Raw genomic sequence first — 1258 nt, forward strand, 5'->3', positions numbered from 1 at the left:
CGTCCGGCTCGCCCCGCCAGTAGGAGAGGTTGTGGGTGCTGCGGGCGCCCTGTAGGACAGTGATGCGATGGGTGAGGAGGGGCTGCGCCGGTCACGGGGGCACGAGGTGGGAGAGCTCACCTTCCTGGCAAAATTGGAGACCTCGTACTGATGGAAGCCGGCGGCCACCAGCGTGGCGCGGGCGCTCAGGTACAAATCGGCCAGCAGCTCCTCGGGGGCTCGGGCAGGACCCCCTGCCGCACCTGGGCCTCCAGCGCCGTGCCCCGCTCCAGAGTCAGCTGGTACAGGGCCAAGTGGTCGTCACACAGCCCCAGTGCCGCCTCCAGGACGCGTGCCCAGGCCTCGCGGCTCTGCCCCGGCAGCCCAAAGATGAGGTCGAGGGAGGTGCGGCCAGGAAAGAGCTTCCGTACCGCCTCCACCGCCGCCCGCGCCTCCGCCGCCGTGTGCTCCCGGCCCAGCAGCCGCAGCTCAGCGTCGTCCAGGGACTGCGGATGGAGCACGGTGGCAGCGGAGCTGCGTGGGAACAGAGGGATGGGATGGGATGGGGCGGCCGCTCTCACCTGGACGCCGAGGGACAGGCGGTTGACGCCGGCCGCCCTGAAGCCAGAGAGGCGCGCGGGGTCAGCGGAGCTGGGGTTGGCCTCCAGCGTCACCTCGGCTCCAGCAGGGAGATGAGCGACCTCCGCAGCCGCCTCCAGCACGGCGGCGATGGTGTGCGGGGCGGCCAGACTGGGGGTGCCCCCACCGAAGAAGACGGAGGTGACGCTGCAGGGAGGGCAGGGAAGAGGCTGCAGGCGGCCGCTGAAGGGCCCCGTACCCCCGGGGCCCCAAGGCGGGCACTCACCTCTGCACGTGGCCGAGGCGCAGCAGAGTTTGCGTCTCCCGCACCAGACAGGCACGCACGGCCGCCTCGTCCACAGCCGGCACCACGTACTTGTTGAAGCTGCAGTAGGAGCAGTGCTTGCGGCAGTAGGGCCACTGCGGGCACAAGGCGTCTGTGGGGCACACGGCTGTCCCACAGCAGGGGCACGGCTCCGCACGCACAGTTCATCGATTCCCAACGCCCACCACCCGCGCCCCTGGCCGCTGCCCTTCGCACACACAGCGCCTTCAGCATCCCGACGCGTGCGTGGCAGCGGCACCCCACGTGTACCAGCAGCACCAGCCCGCAGCTGCTACCAGCGGAACCCCCTCCACGTGGCCGAGCCCCGCTCCCCACGCGCAAGCGTCCCCATACGCGCCCACCCCGCCGTCCCCA

General features: G+C 71.3%; 1 protein-coding gene across 1 annotated transcript in view; it reads right to left on the reverse strand.

Moving 5' to 3' along the window:
• Nucleotides 1–1047, reverse strand: part of LOC104913825 (MYCBP-associated protein) — a gene marked incomplete at its 5' end in the record, with an annotated part of 11989 nt that extends 10942 nt beyond the window's left edge. The window contains 5 exon segments of the mRNA XM_031556389.1: nt 13–49; nt 121–215; nt 218–485; nt 561–765; nt 845–1047. Coding sequence (XP_031412249.1) covers nt 13–49; nt 121–215; nt 218–485; nt 561–765; nt 845–1047 — 808 coding nt within the window.
• Nucleotides 1048–1258: the final 211 nt, after the last annotated feature.

Source organism: Meleagris gallopavo, chromosome 20 (genome assembly GCF_000146605.3).
Source record: "Meleagris gallopavo isolate NT-WF06-2002-E0010 breed Aviagen turkey brand Nicholas breeding stock chromosome 20, Turkey_5.1, whole genome shotgun sequence".
Classification (NCBI taxonomy): Eukaryota; Metazoa; Chordata; class Aves; order Galliformes; family Phasianidae; genus Meleagris; species Meleagris gallopavo.